The sequence below is a fragment of the Pristiophorus japonicus genome, chromosome 12 (assembly GCF_044704955.1).
Source record: "Pristiophorus japonicus isolate sPriJap1 chromosome 12, sPriJap1.hap1, whole genome shotgun sequence".
Lineage (NCBI taxonomy): Eukaryota > Metazoa > Chordata > Chondrichthyes > Pristiophoridae > Pristiophorus > Pristiophorus japonicus.
Window position 1 is genome coordinate 75,753,904 of NC_091988.1, and position 21,081 is coordinate 75,774,984.

At 46.1% G+C, this 21,081-nt stretch overlaps 1 protein-coding gene across 1 annotated transcript in view; it reads left to right on the forward strand.

Annotated features, from left to right (window-relative positions):
• LOC139277343 (monoglyceride lipase-like) overlaps positions 1-21,081 on the forward strand; it is a 118,031-nt gene that overhangs the window by 94,642 nt on the left and 2,308 nt on the right. The window contains exon 6 of the mRNA XM_070895691.1: positions 5,009-5,224. Within this exon, the coding sequence (XP_070751792.1) occupies positions 5,009-5,224 (216 nt within the window). The remainder of the gene's footprint in view (positions 1-5,008; positions 5,225-21,081) is intronic.

Below are 21,081 nucleotides of genomic sequence, written 5' to 3' on the forward strand. Positions count from 1 at the left end.
ATATGGCCTCGCCACCTGGCTGATGACCCCCCTGCATGGCACCCACACCAAAGCCGAGAAGCGATACAACGAGAGTCACAGAGCCACTTGCAATATCGTGGAGAAAATCATTGGCGTAATTACGCAGCACTTTAGATGCTTGGACCACTCAGGAGGCAAGCTCCAATACCACCCTGAGCAGATAGCTCAATTCATGGTGGTGTGCTCCATGCTGTACAACTTGGCTATCAGGAGGGGACAAGAATTGCCAGAAGAGTCTGACAGTGCACCTCAGCAGAGAGGCAGAGGAGGACGAAGAGGTGGATGCTGACATCGGCCCAGACAATCAGGCTGATGCAGAAGCCATGCCCTGCCCCCTATAGACTGCATGAAAGGGCCCGTGGTGGCATGATAGCTGCAAGATTCTTGCGTCAGGAGCTTATAAATGAGTGCTTTGCCTGAAAAAACATTGGTGGTATTTACAAGGCGAACACACTGCTGTCTGTGCAGGTTCTACATCAATGGTGGGCATCACCTTGGTGACAGATAAGTTTAAGTTGATTGAAGTTAAGTGTAATTATACCCTTTCATGTTAAGGAATCACTAGCGTCTAACAGCACAGCTATTTGAGCCAATGCGCAACAAGGTTTTCTTAAATAAAAAACATTGAAACTGAACATTTGTCTGAAATCATAACTATTTCTGTAAAAACCAACCCTCCCCCACCCCCCCGCTTCTGCTCCCCACCTCTACCCCTTCCCCTCCTGACTCCAAGCCACCTGGCTGAGGAGCTCCTCAGGCGATACTTCATTGGGGGGGGGGGAATGACAGCCGAACTGCTGCATGGACGGATACGGGAGAGGACGATCCCGAGGTGAGAACATGCTCCGAGCCAGAAGCAAGATGTTGCTGCCGGCTCTCATGTTGGCAATGGGGGTGCGGCACCTTGGGGTGCAGTGCCGTGTTCCGGGACCACTGGGAGCCCTCTGCCACCAGTGTTCCTAGCTACCAGTTCCAAGGCCTCCTCCATCCCTTCCATGTTATATATTATTTGTTGGACAAAAACTTGGTGCCAACTACGTCCTTGGTGCTTACTAGGCTTTTTGCTGCTGGTGAATCTCCCTTGTGCCTCCCACAACAGCCAAATAAACACGCACCACAGCCATACACGCTTTCAGTCCCTCTCAGCTCCCTCTCTCTCTGTCTCCTCTTCTGCGCAAGTCGTGATGAACCTTGACCTCCTGAATCACGGGAATCGAACGTTGCCATTCCATTGCTAAGGACAGCGCCACTTTACGGCAGAAGGTCAGAGAGATTTAAAGCTAACGCCCATTTCATATCGCTCGCGATAACACCCAATTTCAAAAATGGAGACTAGGGGCTTTGAGAATGGGCAACAAGCTGACAGTCTGGAAACCCATTTTTACCACCCCCGTAAGAAATGCCGCCCATTTTTTGGGCGATCTGCACAAAAATGTCAAATCTAGCTCTTAATGTTTACGATTCCAATTTCCTGCCTTCTCTCCACATCCCCTAGTACACTGATGTCCCAAGCAAGTATCTTAAAACATATCAATTGATTCTGAATCTATGGCTTTCTGGGATAGTAAGCTGCACATTTTCACAACCAACTCCCTACTTTGTTTTAGAAGGTACCTGGACACCTTTAACAGCTACATGAACAGGGATCCCATCCTGGATTAGTGTACCATTCAAAGGGTAACATCTCTGACAATCCAACATTGCAGCACTCCCTCAGTACTGCACTAGAGTGTTAGCTTAGATTATGTACTCAAGACCTGGTGTAAGAGCCATCAAACTTCTGAGTCAGAGACAAGAGTGATACCAAATCACATCAGGTAGTGAAAGGAAACTCAATGTTACCAAACCTTCGCTTTCTGAGGGATTAAATGCATTTTGAAAAACAGTATAAAAGTGCACATTTTGCTGGTCTTCCCCAGATAAGTAAATAAGGTGGACATTGTTTGCAGAAAGAAATCCATTCAAATACACCAGTGAGTCAATTTTTTGATTACACTTTTGTGAAGTGCCTTGCGATGTTTTTGTACGTTAGAGGTGCTGGCTAAATGTTGCTGTTGTTGTTGCATTCCAGTTTGATAATTGTTAAGAGTAGTTAAGAGTTGTAAGCTCAAGTTAACAGCAATGGCCTCGTCTGCCATCTTACATGGATAGAGGATCCCACGGCACTATTTTGAAGAAGAGCAGAGGAGTTCTCCCCGCTGTCCTGGCCAATATTCATACCTCAATCAACATTACTAAACAGATAATCTTTTCTTAACAACTGTGACTACACTTCAAAAGTACTTCATTGACTGTAAAATGCTTTGGGTCGTCCTGGAGCTCAAAATAAGATTCATCAAAAGGACAACAAGGAACACTCCTCCAATACATACAAACAAACAACATACAAAATTCTTACAGGGCTAGACAGGGTGGATGCAGGGAGGATGTGTCCTCTGGCTGAGGAGTCTAGAACCAGGGGTCACAGTCTGAGGATAAGGGATTGGCCATTTAGGACTGAGATGGGGAGAAACTTCTTCACTCAGAGGGTGGTGAATCTTTGGAATTCTCTCCCCCAGAGGGCTGTGGATACTCAGTCGTTGCGCATATTCAAAGCAGAGACGATTGAATTTTGAATATTAGGGGAATCAAGGGATATGGGGACAGTGGTGGAAAATAGAGTTGAGGTAGAAGATCGGCCATGATCTTATTGAATGGCGGAGTAGGCTCGATGGGACAAATAGCCTACTCCTGGTCTTAATTCTCAGGCTCTTAATAAAAAAAAATCATTTTAACACAGACTTCAATATTTTATTTACAAAATACAGAAGGATTGCCTTTAAGGAGCTACGTGAGTGTAGGGCATTAAGTATCGATCAGGAATCCCATACTTTGAGCTCAAAACAAAATGCACGAAAGCCATGGTGATAAAGTGCAACATCACCACCGGCATCTGGGAATCCCTGGCCCAAGACTGGCCAAAGTGGAGGAAGAGCATCCGGGAAGGCGCTGAGCATCTCGAGTCACGTCGCTGAGAGCATGTAGAGACCAAGCACAGGCAGCAGAAGGAGAGTGCAGCAAACCAGTCCCACCCATCCTTTCCTTCAACCACTGTCTGTCCCACCTGTGACAGAGACTGTAATTCCTGTATTGGACTGTACAGTCACCTGAGAACTCACTTTTAGAGTGGAAGCAAGCCTTCCTCGATTCCGACGGACTGCCTAAGATGATGATGATGAAGGACCTCGTTAGCAGCTTAACAAGTGGCCCTGCAGCATTATTGCAGTTGTGTGGCTGCTCTAATAATAGTCAAACCCCAAGAAATCAACAGGGTAAGAAACAGAAAACACTGCAGCACACGAGTTGAAACTCACATATGAATGTAAGAATTAGGAGCAGTAGCCATACGGCCCCTCGAGCCTGCTCCGTCACTCAATAAGACCATAGCTGATCTTCAATCGCAACTCTACTTCCCCGCCCGATCCTCATATCCCTTGATTCCCCTAGAATCCAAAAATTTATCAATCTCAGCCTTGACTGTACTCATCAACTGAGCATCCACGGCCCTGTGGTGGAGAGAATTCCAAAGATTCACAACGCTCTGAGTGAAGAAATTCCTCATCTCAGTCTTAAATGGCCGACCCCTTATCCTGAGACTGTGCCCGCTAGTTCTAGACTCTCCAGCCAGGGGTAACAGCCTCTCAGCATCTACCCTGTCAATCCCACTCAGAATCTGACATGTTTCAATGAGATCACCTCTATCAAATGAATCAAAACTAACCCACCGCCTCCCTGCATGTAATGCCCGGAGAGAAATTCCTTGCCGCAGACTGAAGAGTAAGGGAGGCAAGAAGTTCCACAGTTTGAGACCCTGGGAAACCATGAGCACAATAGACCATGTAGTGTTGAATATTTGGAGCTGAGGAGAAACAAGAGAAGCACTGGCTGTAATAGCATTAATAACATAGAAAGACATGCACAAGAAAGATTGCAACAGAGAGAGAAATTGTAGATTACTGCAACCAGCGAGTTCTTGCAGCACTTACGTTATAACTGTAGCATTGGCTTGAAATAGTTCTGCTTCATGTCAATACTGCTGTTATAGTGTAAATGCAGCCTTACTCTAACACCAGCGCCCAATCTGATGATGATATTGACAACAATCTGCATTTATATCGTGGCTTTAATGTGAAAGAACTTCACAGAAGCATAAACACAAAAACAAAATTACACCAAGCCAAACAAGGGGACATTTGAAGGAGTGACCGAAAGCTTTGTCACAGGAGGAGAGGGTGATGGAGAGGTGGATGTGCTTAGCAAGGTGGAGTTTCAAAAGTGTGGGGCCCATGCAGCTGATGACTGTCAATGGTGGGGAAAGGGGATGAGATTTACAAGTGGCCAGAATTCGAGGAAAAGTGAGTTCTCAGGGTAGGGCTGTTCAGAGCCAGGATCAGTGACTTCTCCTCCAAGTGCTGCAAGGTTGCAGTTAGTGGTGCCTGAGGGTGGAGATGGTGCTGAGGCTGAGGTGAAGAGAAGGTCTTTGCTGAGTTAAAGCCGGAGTCAATACTGAGGCGTAAATGCCAAGTTAGGTGAAGCTTTTGCTGAACAAAATGGAGGAGCAGTGCATTTGCCTTGCCATTCTTGCCTGCCCAATTCCCAATGTTCTGCCTACATCTACCCACCTCATAATCTGGCTGTCCGATTGCCATTGTTCTGACTGCTTCATGCCTGATGCTCTTCCCATCCATCCTGCTGGTCTAGATGACTCTTCTACTTTAACTCAATTTCTGACATGATCAAATTCCAATCTTGGCTGCCCAGTGCGTCTTTGGTTGCATAGAATTACATAGAATGTACAGCACATTTATCACTCTTGTGCCTCTGCCAAGGGATCTCAATTTCAAAAAAAAAATGATAACAATCCCACTCTTGTTTTGGTTTCAAATGATTCATATTGTTCCTCTGTTGAAGATACAACTTGTGATGAAAATTGTTTTGATTCCTGCAGGTACGTAACTACATAGTTGACCCTCTCGTCTACCATGGACCTGTGAGGGTGAGATTTGCTGTTGAGGTGTTAAATGCGTTGACCAAGATCAAGAAACTACTCCCCAGCATCACGACACCAATGCTGATTTTACATGGTGATGCAGACTCACTGTCCGACATCAGGGGCTCTTACATCATGTACGGGAAGGTGGGCAGCCAGGACAAGACATTTAAGGTGATGCATTTTTCCCGAAAAATAAAAGTCCAGGTCAAACTGCTGTAAGATATTTAACTCTTTAGGGTGATCAGATGTGAGATCAACCAAAACTTTAAACTTTTCTAACGAATGGTTTCATTACCATTAAAATAGTACAGCTTCACAGATACGACGTTTAAATCAGCAATATAATTCGAAACTTAGTACGGCAGACTCTCCTGCTTTGTGAACACTTAAAGGTTAATAATCCACCAACTTACTGTTCCCGTTCTTCGAATCCGACTTTTAAGACTGAGATAAGGAGGAATTTCTTCACTCAAAGGGTTGTGAATCTTTTAAATTCTCTACCCCAAAAGGGCTGTGGATGTTGATTATATTCAAGGCAGAGATCAATAGAATTTTGGATTCTCGGATAATCAAGGAATATGGAGGATTGGGCAGGAAGTGGAGTAGAGGGCGAAGATCAGCCATGATCTTATTGAATGGTGGAGCAGGCTCAAGGTGCCATATGGCCTAATCCTGCTCCTAATTCTTATGTCCTGATGATGTGAACTGAACACTGGTTGGTCTCGTGGACTGTCATTTAGAACATTCTTGCTGACAAAAATAACCACTTTCAGTAATTTTCCATTATCTCTTTCCTGTGATTACACAGACGGATGGTACAAAACAGCACCTGGTGTTTACGATGATTTCCCAGAGTCTCTCAAGGCCCCATTATCCAGACAGTCTGCATACCATAAGAACATAAGAAATAGGAGCAGGAGTAGGCCATACAGCCCCTTGAGCCTGCTCCCCCATTTAATACAATCATGGCTGATCCGATCATGGACTCGGGTCCACTTCCCTGCCCGCTCCCCATAATCCCTTATTCCCCTTATAACACTTTTCGAATTTGGTCAACAACAATCATTTGCATTTATATACTGCCTTTACCACAGTAAAATGTCCCAAGGTGCTTCACAGGAGCATTATCAAACAAAATTGGAATGGAATCCATTATTAAGGAAGTGGTAATTGAGCATTTAGAAGATTATAATATAATCAGGCAGAATCAACATGGTTTTATAAAAGTGAAATTGTCATTAGCAAATTGATAAGAGTTTTTTTAAGATGTAACTAGCAGGGTAGATAAAGGGGAATCAGTGGATGTAATATATTTGGATTTCCAACAGGGGGTATTCGATAAGGTGGCATGTAAAAGGTTGTTATGCAAGATAAGGGCTCATGTGGTTGGGGGTAATATGGATAGAGGATGGGTTAACGGACAAAAAACAGAGAGTAGGGATAAACGGGTCATTTTCAGGTTGGCAGGCTGTTCCTGCTGGGGTGCCACAAGAATCAGGGCTTGGGCCTCAGTTATTTACAATTTATATTAATGAAGGGACCAAGTCTAATATATCCAAGTTGGCTAATGATAAAAAGCTAGGTGGGAAAGTAAGCTGTGAGGAGGACACAACAAGCCTGCAATAGGATATAAACATGTTAAGTGAGTGGGCAATAAGGTGGCAGATGGAATATAATATGGGAAAATATGAAGTGAGAAGAATAGACAAACAAAATATTTTATAAATGGTGAGCAACTATAAAACAAAAGTAAAATACTGCGGATGCTGGAAAACAGAAAATGCTGGAAATACTCGGCAGGTCAGGCAGTATCTGCGGAGAGAGAAACAGAGTTACCGTTTAAAATCGATGATCCTTCATCAGAACTGGGCAGAACACCCAGTTCAGATGAAGAGAAACTATTAAATGTTGGTGTTCAGAGAAATGTAGGTGTCATCCTACAGGAAACACAAAGTTAGCATGCTGATACATCAAGCAATTAGAATTATAGAATCATAGAAGTTGACAGCATGGAAGGAGGCCATTTCGGCCCATCGTGTCTGTGCCAGCCAACAAGAGGCTATCCAACCTAGTCCCACTTTCCAGCTCTAGGTCGGTAACCTGTTTAGTTTACAGCACTTCAGGTGCACTTCCAAGTACTTTTTAAATGTGTTGAGGGTTTCTGACTCGACCACCGTTTCAAGCAGTGAGTTGCAGACATAGAAACATAGAAAATAGGTGCAGGGCCATTCAATATGATCATGACGGATCATGCAACTTCAGTACCCCATTCCTCCTTTCTCTCCATATGCCTTGATGCATTTAGCCGTAAGGGCCACAGCAAACTCCCTTTTGATTAGGGCAGGGAAAATAAAGTACGAGAGGAAGCTTTCAGGGAACATTAAGATGGACTGCAAAAGCTTCTATAGATATGTAAAGAGAAAAAGGTTAGTAAAGACAAACGTAGGTCCCCTGCAGTCAGAATCAGGGGAAGTCATAAAGAGGAACAAAGAAATGGCAGACTAATTGAACAAGTACTTTGGTTCGGTATTGACTCAGGAGGACACAAACAACCTTCCGGATATAAAAGGGGTCAGAGGGTCTAGTAAGAAGGAGGAACTGAGGGAAATCCTTATTAGTCGGGAAATTGTGTTGGGGAAATTTAGGATTGAAGGCCGATAAATCCCCAGGGCCTGATGGACTGCATCCCAGAGTACTTAAGGAGGTGGCCTTGGAAATAGCGGATGCATTGACAGTCATTTTCCAACATTCCATAGACTCTGGATCAATTCCTATGGAGTGGAGGGTAGCCAATGTAACCCCACTTTTTAAAAAAGGAGCAGAGAGAAAACAGGAAATTATAGACTGGTCAGCCTGACCTCAGTAGTGGGTAAAATGATGGAATCAATTATTAAGAATGTCATAGCAGCGCATTTGGAAAGAGGTGACATGATAGGTCCAAGTCAGCATGGATTTGTGAAAGGGAAATCATGCTTGACAAATCTTCTGGAATTTTTTGAGGATGTTTCCAGTAGAGTGGACAAGGGAGAACCAGTTGATGTGGTATATTTAGACTTTTAGAAGGCTTTCGACAAGGTCCCACACAAGAGATTAATGTGCAAAGTTAAAGCACATGGGATTGGGGGAAGTGTGCTGACGTGGATTGAGAACTGGTTGGCAGACAGGAAGCAAAGAGTAGGAGTAAATGGGTACTTTTCAGAATGGCAGGCAGTGACTAGTGGGATACCGCAAGGTTCTGTGCTGGGGCCCCAGCTGTTTACATTGTACATTAATGATTTAGACGAGGGGATTAAATGTAGTATCTCCAAATTTGCGGATGACACGAAGTTGGGCGGCAGTGTGAGCTGCAAGGAGGATGCTATGAGGCTGCAGAGTGACTTGGATAGGTTAGGTGAGTGGGCAAATGCATGGCAGATGAAGTATAATGTGGATAAATGTGAGGTTATCCACTTTGGTGATAAATACAGAGAGACAGACTATTATCTGAATGGTGACAGATTAGGAAATGGGGAGGTGCACCGAGACCTGGGTGTCATGGTACATCAGTCATCAAAGGTTGGCATGCAGGTACAGCAGGCGGTTAAGAAAGCAAATGGCATGTTGGCCTTCATAGCGAGGAGATTTGAGTACAGGGGCAGGGAGGTGTTACTACAGTTGTACAGGGCCTTGGTGAGGCCACACCTGGAGTATTGTGTACAGTTTTGGTCTCCTAACTTGAGGAAAGACATTCTTGCTATTGAGGGAGTGCAGCGAAGATTCACCAGACTGATTCCCGGAATGGTGGGACTGACATATCAAGAAAGACTGGATCAACTGGGTTTGTATTCACTAGAGTTCAGAAGAATGAGAGGGGATCTCATGGAAACGTTTAAAATTCTGACGGGTTTAGATAGGTTAGATGCAGGAAGAATGTTCTCAATGTTGGGGAAGTCCAGAACCAGGGGTCACAGTCTAAGGATAAGGTGTAAACCATTTACGACCGAGATGAGGAGAAACTTCTTCACCCAGAGAGTGGTGAACCTGTGGAATTCTCTACCACAGGAAGTTGTTGAGGCCAATTCACTAAATATATTCAAAAAGGAGTTAGATGCAGTCCTTATTACTAGGGGGATCAAGGGGTATGGTGAGAAAGCAGGAATGGGGTGCTGAAGTTGCATGTTCAGCCATGAACTCATTGAATGGCGGTGCAGGCTCGAAGGGCCGAATGGCCTACTCCTGCACCTATTTTCTATGTTTCTATGTTTCGATATCTAACGAAATGGCCTCAACAACTTTCTGTGGTCGAGAATTCCACAGATTCACAACTCTCTGAGTGAAGAAGTTTCTCCTCATCTCGATCCTAAATGGCTTACCCCTTATCCTTAGACTGTGAGCCCTGGTTCTGGACTTCCCCAACATCGGAAACATTCTTCCTGCATCTAACCTGTCCAATCCTGTCAGAATTTTATATGTTTCTATGAGCTCCCCTCTCATTCTTCTAAATTCCAGTGAATGTAAGCCTAGTCGATCCAGTCTTTCTTCATATGTCAGTCCTGCCATCCCGGGAATCAGTCTGGTGAACCTTTGCTGCACTCCCTCAAAAGCAAGAATGTCCTTCCTCAGATTAGGAGACCAAAACTGTGCATAATATTCAAGGTGTTGCTTCACCAAAGCCCTGTACAACTGCAGTAAGACCCCTCTGCTCCTATATTCAAATCCTCTCGTTATGAAGGCCAACATACCATTTGCCTTTTTCACCACCTGCTGTGCCTGCATGCCAACTTTCAATGGCTGATGTACTATGACACCCAGGTCTCGTTGCACCTCCCCTTTTCATAATCTGTCACCATTTAGATAATATTCTGCCTTCCTGTTTTTGCCACCAAAGTGGATAACCTCACATTTATCCATATTATATTGTATCTGCCGCACATTTGCCCACTCACCTAAACTGTCCAAGTCACCTTGCAGCCGCTTAGCGTCTTCCTCACAGCTCACACTGCCACCCAGCTTAGCGTCTTCTGCAAACTTGGAGATATTACATTCAATTCCTTTGTCTAAATCATTAATGTATATTGTAAATAGCTGGGGTCCCAGCACTGAACCTTACGGTACCCCACTAGTCACTGCCTGCCATTCTGAAAAGGACCCGTTTATCCCGGCTCTCTGCTTCCTGTCTGTCAACCAGTTCTCTATCCATTATATATTCAATACATTACCCCCAATACCATGTGCTTTAATTTTGCACACTAATGTCTTGTGTGGGACCTTGTCAAAAGCCTTTTGAAAGTCCAAATACAGTACATCCACTAGTTCTCCCTTGTCCACTCTACTAGTTACATCCTCAAAAATTTTCAGGAGGTTACTCGTGTCTTCCTTAGTGAAGACAAAACCAAAGTATTTGTTCAATTTGTCTGCCATTTCCTTGTTTCCCATTATGAATTCACCTGATTCTGACTGCAAGGGACCTACATTAGTCTTCACTAATCTTTTTCTCTTCACATATTTATAGAGATTTTGCAGTCAATTTTTATGTTCCCTGCAAGCTTACTCTTGTACTCTATTTTCCACCTCCTAATTAAACCCTTAGTCCTCCTCTACTGGATTGTAAAGTTCTCCCAGTCCTCAGGTGTGTTGCTTTTTCTGGCCAATTTATATGCCTCTTCGTTGGATTTAACACTTTCCCTAATTTCCCTTGTTAGGCACGGTTGAGCCATCTTCCCCTTTTTATTTTAAGCCAGACAGGGATGTACAATTGTTATAGTTCATCCATGTGATCTTTAAATATCTGCCATTGCCTATCCACCGTCAGCTCTTTAAGTATCATTCGCCAGTCTATCCCAGCCAATTCATGTCTCATACCATCGAAGTTACCTTTCTTTAAGTTCAGGTCCCTAGTCTCTGAATTAAATGTGTCACTCTCCATCTTAATGAAGAATTCTACCATATTATGATCACTCTTCCCCAAGGGGCCTCGCACGACCAGATTGCTAATCGCTCCTCTCTCATTACACAAGACCCAGTCTCGGACCCCCTCTGCGTGAAGAAATTTCCCCTTAAATCCCCTCTAAACCTTCTACCAATTACTTTAAATTTATGCCCACTAGTAGTTGACCCTTCTGCTAATGGAAATAGGCCCTTTCTATCCACTATATCTAGGCCCCTCATAATTTTATACACCTCAATGAGGTCTTCTCTCAGCCTCCTCTGTTCCAATGAAAACAAACGTTCCAATGAAACCTGGCCAATTTATATGCCTCTTCGTTGGATTTAACACTTTCCCTAATTTCCCTTGTTAGGCACGGTTGAGCCATCTTCCCCTTTTTATTTTAAGCCAGACAGGGATGTACAATTGTTGTAGTTCATCCATGTGATCTTTAAATATCTGCCATTGCCTATCCACCGTCAGCTCTTTAAGTATCATGAAATCAGTGACTGATGAACCACGACACCCAGGTCCCGTTGCACCTCCCCTTTTCCTAGTCTTCCGCCATTCAGATAATATTCTGCCTTCGTGTTTTTGCCCCCAAAATGGATAACCTCACATTTATCCACATTATACTGCATCTGCCATGCATTTGCCCACTCACCTAACCTGTCCAAGTCATCCTGCAGCCTCTGAGCGTCCTCCTCACAGCTCACACCACCACCCAGTTTAGTGTCATCTGCAAACTTGGAGATATTACACTCTATTCCTTCATCCAAATCGTTAATGTATATTGTAAAGAGCTGGGGTCCCAGCACTGAGCCCTGCGGCACTCCATTAGTTACTGCCTGCCATTCTGAAAAGGACCCGTTTATCCCGACTCTCTGCTTCCTGCCTGCCAACCAGTTCCCTATCCACATCAGTATACTACCCCCAATACCATGTGCTTTGATTTTGTACAACAATCTCTTGTGCGGAAGCTTGTCAAAAGCCTTCTGAAAGTCCAAATACACCACATCCACTGGTTCTCCCTTGTCCACTCTGCTAGTTACATCCTCAAAAAATTCCATAAGATTCGTCAAGCATGATTTCCCTTTCATAAATCCATGCTGACTTGGTCAGATCCTGTCACCGCTTTCAAAATGCGCTGCTATTTCATCCTTCATGATCGATTCCAACATTTTCCCCACTACTGATGTCAAGCTAACCAGTCTATAATTGCCCATTTTCTCTCTCCCTCCTTTTTTAAAAAGTGGTGTTACATTAGCTACCCTCCAGTCCATGGGAACTGATCCAGAGTCGATAGACTGTTGGAAAATAATCACCAATGCATCCACTATTTCTAGGGCCACTTCCTTGAGCACTCTGGGATGCAGACTATCAGGCCCCGGGGATTTATCGGCCTTCAATCCCATCAATTTCCCTAACACAATTTCCCGCCTAATAAGGATATCATTCAGTTCCTCCTTCTCACTAGGCCCACTGTCCCGGAGGCGTCCCTGACTTCCCACATAGTACAGGAGGAGCATAACACGTGTCCGAGCTCTCCTACCATGACTTAACCCTTAGATACACTTAAATTGGGAACAACAATGCTAAAGGTTACTTACTGATAGAGAAAAGAAAAAGAAAAACTACTTACCAATCACCAACCAATCACTTACACTCTTGGCTTGACGTCACCTTTCGATTTCTTTTTTGCCTTCACCCTGTAGCTGCACAAGCCACGCCTTTATAGGCCTCTCGCCGACTCACGGACTCCCGACTCAGCGACGCACCTCCCGACCTCGCGACCTTTATAGGCCTCTCGCCGACTCACAGACTCCCGACTCAGCGATGCACCTCCCGACCTCGTGGCCTTTATAGACCTCTCGCCGACTCACGGACTCCCGTGTAAAAGCAGAGAAGTCCTGATACAACTGTACAGGGTATTGGTGAGGCCTCACCTGGAGGAGTGCATACAGTTTTGGTCTCTGTATTTAAGAAAGAATATAATTGCATTGGAAGCTGTTCAGAGAAGGTTCACTGCTTGATTCTGGAGATGAGGGGGTTGACTAATGAGGATAGGTTGAGTAGATTGGGCCTATACACATTGGAGTTCAAAAGAATTAGAGGTGATCTTATTGAAACTTACAAGATAATGAGGTGGCTCGACAAGATGAATGCAGAGAGGACATTTCCACTCAAAGGGGAAACTAAAACTAGCTGACATAGTCTTAGAATAAGGGGCCACCCATTTAAAACTGAGATGAGAAATTTCTTCTCTCAGAGGGTTATAAATCTATGGAATTCACTGCCCCAGAGAGCTGTGGAGGCTGGACTAATTGAATATATTTGAGGCGGAGATAGACAGATTTTTGAGCGTTAAGGGAGTAAAGTGTTTTGGGAAGCGGGCAGGTAAGTGGAGCAGAGTGCATGATCAAATTAGCCATTGTCATCATCATCATTATTATAGGCAGTCTTTTGAAATCGAGGAAGACTTGTTCCACTCTAAAAGTGAGTCCTTCAGTGACTGAACAGTCCAATACGGGAATTACATTCTCTGTCACAGGTGGGACAGACAGATGTTGAAGGAAAGGGTGGGTGGGATATTATTGAATGGTAGAGCAGGCTCGAGGGGCCAAATGACCTACTCCTGTTCCTATTTCTTATGTTCTTAAGCATAACCCCCCCCCTGCTTTTGTATTCTATGCCTCGGCTAATAAAGGCAAGCATTCTGTATGCCTTCTTAACCACCTTATCTGCCTAGCCTGCTACTTTCAGAGATCTGTGGACAAGCTCTCCAAGGTCCCTTTTATTCCTCTACACTTCTCAGTATCCTACCATTTAATGTGTATTCCCTTGCCTTGTTAGCCCTCCCAAAATGCATTACCTCACACTTCTCTGAATTAAATTCCATTTGCCACTGTTCTGCCCACCTGACCAGTTGATTGATATCTTCCTGCAGTCCGCAGCTTTCTTCTTCATTATCAACCACACAGCCAATTTTAGTATCGTCTGCAAACTTCTTAATCATACCCTCTCTATTCAAGTTTAGTTCATTGAAGTAAATCACAAAAAGCAAGGGACCTTGTTGTGGAACCCAAAATAAAGGCTCAACACAAGAGTCTGATAAAGAATCAAAGATATGTTTATTTACGAACACCTATAGCTTAGCCAAGGGAGTACAGCTTAGAATTCCTCAACCCTTCACCAGCCGACTCAACCCTTGATTACCAGCGTACAGTATTTAAAGCCGAAAACCACAATTCGTCATCAATTACAATGGGGGCTTTACATTTTTCAGCTATGAAGAAAACAAGCCAGGTTTCCTGTTATTCAACATCTAGCCTAACTGCAAGTCATCATCCTGTTTTGTTTATGAATTCTATGGCTCTTTGTAAGCTTGCCACCACATCCTCTTGCAACAACTACTTAGTTGTTGATGGGCAAATTGACTTGACATGTTTTTCCCCTGTTCTACCCAGCCTGCAACTCTTTATTACTACTTGTCCATTTCTGAACACATTTCCCAGACAGCAACATTTATATCACTACGGTGGGTTTCTAAAAATCCCACTTCAGATCTAGTACTGAGCCCTACGGAACCCCACTGGAAACATCCTTCCAGTCACAAAAACACCCATCAACCATTACCCTTTGCTTCCTGCCTCCGAGCCAATTTAGGAAGGCAAGTGATATGTTGGCCTTTATTGCAAGGGAGCTGGAGTACAAGGAAGTCTTGCTATAATTGTACAGGGCTTTGGTGAGACCACACCTGGTGTACTGTGCATAGTTTTGGTCTCCTTATCTGAGGATGATATATTTGCCTCAGAGGTGGTGTCACAAAAGTTCACTAGATTTATCCCTGCGATGAGAGAGTTGTGTAAATTGGGTCTATACGGAATTTAGAAGAATGAGAGGTGATCTCATTGAACCATATAAGATTCTGAGGGAGATTAACAGGGTAGATGCTGGGAGGGTGTTTATCCCTGGCTGGAGAGTTAAGAACTAGGGGGCACAGTCTGAGGATAAGGGGTTGGACATTTGTGACTAAGATGAGGAGGAATTTTTTCAATCAGAAGGTTGTGAGTCTTTGAAAAGAAAGACTTGGATTTATATAGCGCCTTTCATGACCTCCAAACGTCTCAAAGTAATTTGCAGCCAATGAAGTACTTTTGCAGTGTAGTCACTGTTGTCACTGACTCCTGCTCCTAATTCTTATTGTTGTTAAAATTTGACACTGAGCCTCATAACAAGATATTAGGATAGATGACGAAACCTTGGTCAAAGGGGTAGATTTTAAGGAGGAGAGGTAAAGAGGTGGAGAGGTTTAGGGAGTGAATTCCAGAGCTTAGGACCTAGGCACCTGAAGGTGGTGGAGCAATTAAAATCAGGGATGCACAAGAGGCCAGAATTGGAAGAGTGCAGAGATCTCAGAGGGTGTAGGGCTGGAGGAGGTTACAGAGATTGGGTGGGGCGAGGCCAGGGAAGGATTTGTAAACAATGATGAGAATTTTAAAACTGAGGCATTGCTGGACCCGGAGCCAGGTTTGATGGGTGAACGGGACTTTGGATGAGCTCATGTTTAGGGAGGATGGAAGATTGGAGACTGGCCAAGAGAGCATTGGATTAGTCAAGTCTAGAGGTAACAAAAGCATGGATGAGGGCTCCAGCAGCAGATTAGCTGAGGCAGGGATGGAGTAGAGCGATGTTATGGGGGTGGAAGTAGGTGGTCCTTGCCAGCATGTCCTCTTGGTCAGTTTTACAGTTCTCTTTACCAATCCAGGTGAAGTCCAAAAAGTCCTTCATTGTGATCATCTTTACAGTCCAGTCCTGCTCCGCGATTTCCATTAACCCATTATGCCTGGTATGACGTATGCCCAGTCCGTGGATGGTGTTAGTGATCCAGTGCCAGCCAGCCTCGGGGTCCCCTGCTGATAGCCGGCACCAGACAGCCGGTCAGCAGAGCCCAGCCCAGCTCCTCCCCCTCATTCACCTGCAGCGTCTGCACAGCTCCCTGCCAGCACTGTTCACTTTCACAGTGCATGTAGAATCCATCCCATTGGATTTTACATACATAAATTTATCAAATGAAAAGACACACCAAACTAAAAAAAAGACATGCCCCAAATCATTTGTATCATGTATGTAACCAGCATACTACTGTAATCCTTATACAATTGTAACCCTCATGTAACCACTACATACTGTACATACTTACTAGAAATGCACACCTTGACCACAGGGAGTGTACTAGTGGGAGACACTCCTTACCTGGAGATTCAGGTATCTAAGGGGAGGTCCCTCGCAGGGCCAGCACTCCTTGGTCCAGGCAATAAAGGTGAAGGTCACAGAGTGACTGTGTCTGCAGTACGTGCCTCGTGTGATTATGTTTAAGAGTTAAGGACTCAACACCTGGCGACGGGAAACGGGAATCACTGAACCCAGAGGATGGCCACCGGTAGCTCAGAGGAACATTACTGTGTGGGTGAAGACTGGGACGATTTTGTGGAGAGACTCCAGCAGACCTTTGTCATGAAGGACTGGCTGGGAGAGGTTGTGGCTGACAAGCGGAGGGCGCATGTACTAACAAGCTGCGGGACAAAAACTGATGCGCTCATGAAGGACCTGCTCGCATCCCACAAACCGGCCGAAAAGTCTTTTTGAAGAGCTCAGCCAACTGATCAGCGAACACTTAAAACCGGCGAGCAGCATACACATGGCCCGACACCGGTTCTACACACATCGATGTCGGGAAGGGCAAAACATCTCGGACTTCGCGGCAGACTTGCGGCGCTTGGCCAGTCTCTGTAAGTTCTCAGACGCCTGCAGGGGGAGATGTTAAGGGATTTTTTCATTGAGAGCATTAGCCATGCCGGGATCTTCAGGAAGCTCATAGAGACCAAGGACTTAACTCTAGAAGGGGCAGCATTGATAGCTCAAACTTTCATAGCAGGGGAAGAAGAGACCAAGGTAATTTACGCGAGTAGTCCTGGACCAAGGAATTAACGTGATAAACGGGCCCCAAGATCTTGCAGTCAGGCAAAGGCATTTTGAAACTGCAGCAGTCAGACAAAGGCATTTTGTAACTGCCCAAGCTGAAACCGACTCTAAGATGGGCCCCCGACAGGGACAATGGAGAGGGGAGCGCAATTCACACCATCAAAGGAAGCATTAGCACCCACTATCAGAGTGTTTAGAAACAACCAAGGGAACAATCAGAGAGGAATGCCTGCTAACAGTCCTTTTGTGAACAACGATCTCAGCCCATGCTGGAGATGCGGGGGCAGACATTATGCGAAAAGCTGCAAAGTTCAGCAGTTCGTCTGTAGGAATTGTAATGCCAGAGGACATTTGGCTAGGGTTTGCAAACAGCCGGTAGCGAGACTAATCTATGAGACAGAGGAATCAGGCGAGGGGCTTGCAGTGCAGGACAATGCTTGGGGTATAGCCATGGATGCTGAAATTCAGCAGGTTCATGTGGCTGACGTCTACAGCTCATACACCAAAACGCCACCCATGCTGATGAAAGTTTTATTGAATGGCATCTCGGTTTGCATGGAGCTGGACACGGGAGCTAGCCAGTCCCTCATGAGTGCACAACAATTTGATAAACTATGGCCACACAGAGCTAGCAGGCCCAAACTGGAACGAATTAATACGCAGCTACGGACGTACACCCAAGAGATCATTCCAGTGCTAGGCAGTGCAGACGTGGTGGTAACACACAATGGGTCATAGAACCAGCTGCCACTCTGGTTTGTTCCAGGAAATGGCCCCACGGTTTTGGGAAGGAGCTGGCTAGCCGAGATGAAATGGAAATGGGGGGATGTGCACGTCATTTCATCCGTGGAGCGAAGCTCATGCTCACAGGTATTACAAAAATTCGGGTTGCTGTTTCAACCCGGTGTCGGAACGGTCAAAGGCACAAAAGTAGTTTATACGCATCACCCCGGACGCCAGACCAGTGCATCACAAAGCCAGAGTGGTGCCATACGTGATGCATGAGTAAATTGAAAGTGAACTGGACAGGCTGCTCAGAGAGGGCATAATTTCACCCGTTGAATTCAGTGACTGGGCAAGTCCCATTGTTCCTGTCCTTAAAGTGGATGGCTCGGTTAGGATCTGCGATGACTACAAAGGCACCATCAACCGGGTGTCCCTGCAGGACCAATATCCGCTCCCGAGGGTGGAGGACCTTTTTGCCATGTTGGCAGGTGGCAAGCTGTTCACTAAATTGGGCCTCACTTCGGCCTACATGACTCAGGAACTGGCTGAAGAATCCAAGCTTCTGACCACCATCACGACGCACAAGGGTTTATTCATCTACAACAGGTGTCCTTTTGGCATCCGTTCGGAGAAACATGGAAAGCTTGCTGGAATCCATTCCCGGCACAATCGTATTTCAGGACGACATCCTAATAACGGGTCGAGACACCGAGGAACACCTCCACAACCTGGAGGAGGTGCTACGCCGGGTAGGCCTGCGGCTGAAGAAGGCCAAGTGTGTGTTTTTGGCCACAGAGGTCGAGTTTTTGGGCAGGAGGGTTGCTGCAGACAGGATCCAGCCTACCAAATCCAAATCGGAGGCGATCCGTCGTGCGCCCCGACCCGGCAGCACATCGGAATTGCGATCGTTCCTGGGACTTTTGAACTATTTCGGGAACTTCCTGCCGAACTTAAGCACATTGTTGGAGCCCTGTGCTCCTGTGTAGGGGTTGCGAATGGTTTTGGGGGGACTGTCAAGAACGGGCTTTCAACAGGGCGCGGAACCTGCTTTGTTCTAACAAACTGCAAACGTTGTATGACCCCTGTAAAAAACTAGTTTTAACATGCGATGCATCATCATACGGGGTTGAGTATGTGTTGCAGCAGGGTAATGGAGGCGGACAACTCCAACCAGTGGCTTATGCCTCCAGGTCGCTCTCCCAGACAGAGCGTGGGTACGGCATGGTCGAAAAGGAAGCACTCGCTTGTGTTTATGATGTGCAAAAAATGCGCCAATACCTTTTCGGCAGATCATTCGAGTTAGAAACGGACCACAAGCCGTTAACCTCTCTGTTGTCCGACAGCAAGGCGGTCAATGCAAATGCGTCAGCTCGCATACAGCGATGGGCTCTCACGCTGGCTGCGTATGACTACACCATACGGCACCAGCCACGCACCGAAAACTGCTCTGACGCGATCAGCAGGCTTCCCCTAGCCACCACCAAGGGGGCGGCGAAGCAAAGCGCTGAAATGGTCATGGCCGTTGATGCTTTTGACACCGCAGGCTCCCCCATCACAGCCCGCCAGATCAAACTCTGGACCAACAGGGACCCCCTCCTATCCATGATAAAGAAATGTGTCCTGACGGGGGATTGGGCGCCCACGCACGGGGCGTGCCCCGAGGAGGTCAGACCGTTTCCGAGACGGATGGATGAGCTCTCCATCCAAGCTGACTGCCTGCTATGGGGCAGCCGAGTAGTCATGCCCCAGAAGGGGAGGGAAGCATTCATCAGGGAACTCCACAGCGAGCACCCTGGAATTGTGCTAATGAAGGCAATTGCCCGGTCACATGTATGGTGGCCGGGGATTGACTCAGACCTGGAACACTGGGTTCGCAGGTGCACGACGTGTGCCTAGCTGGGCAACGCCCCCAGGGAAGCCCCGCTCAGCCCGTGGCCCTGGCCCACCAAGCCTTGGTCACGCATTCACGTGGACTATGCGGGTCCGTTCATGGGAAAAATGTTCTTGATAATTGTCGATGCATACTCGAAATGGATTGAGTGCATCATATTAAACTCGTGCACGACATCCATCACCGTGGAGAGCCTGCGCATAGTTTTCACGACCCACGGCTTACCGGACATTCTGGTCAGCGTCAATGGCCCATGTTTCACCAGCCATGAATTCCAGGAGTTTATGTCGGGTAATGGCATCAAACATGTCCGGACAGCGCCATTCAAGCCGGCTTCCAATGGCCAGACGGAACGTGCCAAGGCATGCTCCGCATCCAAGGACCCTCTCTGCAGTACCGCCTATCGCGCCTCCTGCTGGTCTATAGGTCCCGGCCGCACTCTCTCACGGGAGTTAGTGGAACTCCTCATGAAACGTACACTCAAAACGCGGCTGTCCCTCATCCACCCAACCCTGGCAGACATTGTTGAGGACAAGCGCCAGTCCCAAACCGAGTGCCACGATCGTAACTCAAGGGAGAGGTGTATAGCAATGGATGATCCGGTATTTGTACTTCACCATGCATTGGGACCCAAGTGGCTAGAGGGCACTGTAATTGGTAAAGAAACAGGGTCATAGTGGTCAGACTCAATAATGGGCAGATCTGCCGCAAACACTTGGACCAAGTAAAGAAAAGATTCAGCATAGACACCGATGAACATGAAGAAGAGCATGAGATGTCAACCACACCACTGCCAGTGGACGAGCAACAAGGACAGTCACCAGCATGCACAGTCCCTGTGGCCAGCCCAGACAGGCCGGAATCACCTCAGGTGACAGAAATGCATGCCAAGGCTCAGCCACCAGAGCCTCAACTGCGGCGCTCCACGAGAGAGCGCCGACCACCTGATAGACTTAACCTTTGAGTCAAAAAGACGTGAGGGGGGAGGTGATGTCATGTATGTAACCAGCATACAATTGTAACCCTCATGTAACCACTACATACTGTACATACTTACTAGAAATGCACACCTTGACCACAGAGGGTGTACTTGTGGGAGACACTCCTTACCTGGAGATTCAGGTATATAAGGGGAGGTCCCTCGCAGGGCCAGCACTCCTTGGTCCAGACAATAAAGGTGAAGGTCACAGAGTGACTGTGTCTGCAGTACGTGCCTTGTGTGATTATGTTTAAGAGTTAAGGATTCAACAATTTGAGATTCAGTACAGTCATAATGAAGGCTCAGTTGATAGCACTCTCACCCCCTGAGCCACAAGGTGATGATTGAAGCCTCGAGAATATAATCTAGGCTGATGCTCCAGTGAGGTACATAGAATGTACAGTACAGATTCGGCCCAACACGTCTATGCCGGTGTTTACGGTCCTTTGGATGAGATGTTAGATCAAGGTCCCGTCTGTCTATTCCAGTGGTTCGGGGGGACTGTAAGGTTCCCGTAGCACCATTTGAAAAGTGGCAGAGCA